The 3,470-nt window shown below is 41.0% G+C and overlaps 1 protein-coding gene across 1 annotated transcript in view; it reads right to left on the bottom strand.

Annotated features, from left to right (window-relative positions):
* Positions 1 to 403: 403 nt before the first annotated feature.
* Positions 404 to 3,470, bottom strand: part of rnf114 (ring finger protein 114) — a 5,439-nt gene continuing 2,372 nt past the window's right edge. Inside the window, exons 4-6 of the mRNA XM_054609078.1 lie at positions 2,887 to 3,001; positions 1,270 to 1,377; positions 404 to 1,183 (exon numbers count right to left, since the gene is read on the bottom strand). Coding sequence (XP_054465053.1) covers positions 1,118 to 1,183; positions 1,270 to 1,377; positions 2,887 to 3,001 — 289 coding nt within the window. The 3' untranslated portion in view covers positions 404 to 1,117. The remainder of the gene's footprint in view (positions 1,184 to 1,269; positions 1,378 to 2,886; positions 3,002 to 3,470) is intronic.

Raw genomic sequence — 3,470 nt, 5'->3', positions numbered from 1 at the left:
CCCCACTAAAACCTCTAAAAAAGATCTGCGACATTTTTTGTTTTTAATGCTGCATGTGAAAAAACCTAAAGCTGGAGTAAAAAGCACATTAACAGAATGTTGAATTATGTCTTTAAAACGGAGCGGCGAGGCTCGAGGACGGACAGAGAGAGCTGGAGCTCTACTGCCCCCTTCTGGCCGGAAACATGCAGGTAAGAATCTCACCCTAAATGACAAAAGAATTAAATAAAAAACAAAAGAAATCACAGACGACGACGACACCGATGCTCTCCTACTTGCATCGTTTGGTTTCACCCAACTGAACTATTAGCCCTATTAGAGTTTTGGAAGTCAGAAACAAGATCTACCAGCAGGCACAGAGACGGAAGGGAGAAACATTACAATAAAGCAAACAGCCAACCTCTGGCTTTTAGTTTGACCCTCTTATTTATTCTTTCCAGTAGATCTCCGAAAAAACAGAATCAACACACACACTCTCTCACATTTCACCCAGAAACAGAAAAACAAACAAACAAACAAAAAACTCTCCACTTAATTAGAGTTAACATGCAGAGTCACTCTGGAGCTTGTATATATTATTGTTAACGTTACTTGAACACCTCGACAAGTGAAGTCTGTCGTTTGGCCGGCAACAGTTTAGCCACCTAGTGGTCGAACCCTCTTATTACATCAAGTATTGACGACGGGGAGATTTAATCACAACTTTGGAAGTTTTTGGCTCTATGACGGCGTGTCCTAAATGAACAAACAGCTGGAACGCACATAGTTTAGTAGATATTCAACAAACTATCAAGTCTACAGACTCAACTTTTTTGTGGGGGGGAAGATAATAGAGCAGAAAACACAGTATCACTCCTAAATCAGACAGTACAATATGCTTTTTTTTTTTTGTTTGTTTTTGAACCATATTGCAGGATTTATTTTCTGAATAATAAACCTATAGATCCGTTATGAGGATTACAATTTTCCCTGTGAAGCTGATTACCCATAGCAGTGCAGTACCACCATCCTCGAGATGGATGGATGGTGTTACGGTGCGTCTTCTAAAAGACCTCGCATCGCCGTCTCCCCTTCGCTTCGTTGGATTCCTTCCTCTGGTTGGATTGTTAGTCGCACGTCAGTTGTCCAACAGGGAGCGCTGTAGAGCCTCCTGGATCATCGTGTGCTCATCTGTGGAGTAGTCCTGCAAAGGCACGAAGGAAAAAGTAGAATCAATAAGCGAACTGATCATTAACACAAAAACAGGAGACAGATGTGCGTTCAACTTACAACAAAGGTGTCGTAGGAGAACGTGTGTCTGATCTTCAGGTGCTGGAAAAAGTCAGCACTCCTGTAGTTCGGGTCCCCCCAGGGCATTGAGGAACAGATGGGACACACCTGGACGGATGCGAAGGGAGAGTTATGATGCGTCTATGAACAAATAAACCCCCGGACGAATCCGATCAATGGCCCCGACCTTCTGGCCCTGAAATACATTGTTGTCAATGCAGAGAAGCGGAAATCACGCTAAAGACACACAACAGCCACAGACGGCGGTGTCCAAAGATAAATGTTCAACTTTTGGAACTCCGAAGCTCGCCGCGCACGTCGTGTGACTAGAAACAACAAATCACAGCCAGCAGATGTCTTTTCTTTCATCCGTAATTATCAATCTACTGTAATTATATGGTGAAAATAATCATCTTAGTGAAGGGCTACACGGAGCTTTACTATCCGTCCCGTGGACTCTGTCTGTACAGTCCAAAGACGTCACGACATCCAGTTGAAAGGCCAAACGGAACACGACAAACGGAGCAGTGAAGCTGCTCTGAGGGATTCACGGTGCTGGAAATCCATTTATTTTAGTTTGGACTTTTATTTAATTTAGTCAGTGAGGCTTACTGCTTTATAATCTCATCATCACCGTCATCTCAGCGAGCAACCTCCCATGCAACTTGGCGTGAAGGATGAAATCTCTTTATTCACTTCTATATGTTGTGTTTAACTCCTGCTTAATGTTTGCATCAAAATAGGACTGGTCCTCATTCATGTCCTGGAAGCAAAAATAAATAAATAATAAAAAGGTTTCCCCTAAATGGATCAACAGAGCTCTGCTTTCACTTTGTGCTACATTCCTGCTAATCTTTGCATCAAAATGAAACTTAAAACCACAACATCCATGTTCGTCCATGATGTCATCACTTCCTCGTTTTCTCCTATTAGACATTTGTGTGAAATTGCCAAACTAAGTATATGAATTATTGGATTATGGCCAAGAAAACTTGTTTTGTAAAGTCATGGGAAGCTTTGTCCGCAAAATCTAATCAGTTCATCCCGAGTAAAGGTGGACAGGTGTGTGACATTTAAAGAAATTATCCGCTACTGTCGCCCGGAGCGGAGGCATATTAATGTTTGTGGTGGCATGATGGAGGACTAAAGGTAAAAACAAAGACATCTCAATCTCCCCCTGGTGGCTGGATGTTAGTTAAGGAAGAGACTTTTAGAGTTTAGAGAGTGGAGCACGCATTCTAAAGTCCTTATTGCAGTCTATCATGTTTTTGCAAAAGACAAAATATTAAATTAATATTTGCAATTGTGCAGCCCTGACATACAACAACGTTTTGTGTTTTCATCATGGGAGACGCTCCGTACAAATGAAGCTCCGAGTGAACAACCGGACACACATTTACACGTAAACTGCTGACACTCAGAAACATTTAATAACTTGATACGGACGTTATCAGCTTCATGTAAATCATTTGAGTTTAAGATCATATAAACCCTTCTCTAGTCCAGACAACGGTCCATGTGTTGCTAAAAAGTTAAAAGAAAAGAATGTTGACAAAAAAACAAAAAAAACAAGAAAGAAATGCCACCAAAGAAGCTAGGGAGTTTTATTCTTCTTACCACTTGTCGTGCATCACGAGAATGCTGGGAAGTGCAGTGTTCGACCAGGCCGTCCTGGTCCAGGTTCTGGCAGTTGCAGTATGGGCAGGTGAAGGTGAAGCGATTTGGTATTGGACTGTGGGAAAGAAACAGACGACAAAAAACATGTAACCTTACTGATCCTGTGTCTGAGAGTCGTTTTCTCTTTGCTATCAATATCAAGGATCCCATACCAGGAAATGAGTCATGTTCACATTTCCTGTTCCCTCGGCTCAGAAATTGCTGGATTTCTAATCAGGGTTTGTGTTTTGATGCCTAAATAAAATAGGGTCTGTGGTCAACACAAGCTTTAGAGATGTTTTACATGTTGTTCTACGATATAAAATAGTCAGGAAACGCCTCTCTGGTGAATTTAGAAGCTTTAAAGTATCTTGAGAACGTGTCTAAATTAAATGACTAAATGTTATGCGACTGAACTGTAGATCCTTTATAACCTCACTTTAGCTTTTTTACTTCTGCTGATTAAATTCACGCTTCAAAAGCAATAAAAGTTGTGTTCATTTATGGAGATTATCTTGATGAACAAATAAACATGTAAGCATCAT

The sequence above is a fragment of the Anoplopoma fimbria genome, chromosome 12 (genome assembly GCF_027596085.1).
Source record: "Anoplopoma fimbria isolate UVic2021 breed Golden Eagle Sablefish chromosome 12, Afim_UVic_2022, whole genome shotgun sequence".
NCBI lineage: Eukaryota > Metazoa > Chordata > Actinopteri > Perciformes > Anoplopomatidae > Anoplopoma > Anoplopoma fimbria.
Note: the sequence above shows the minus strand (reverse complement) of the source record. Positions and strands in the feature narration are given on the sequence as shown.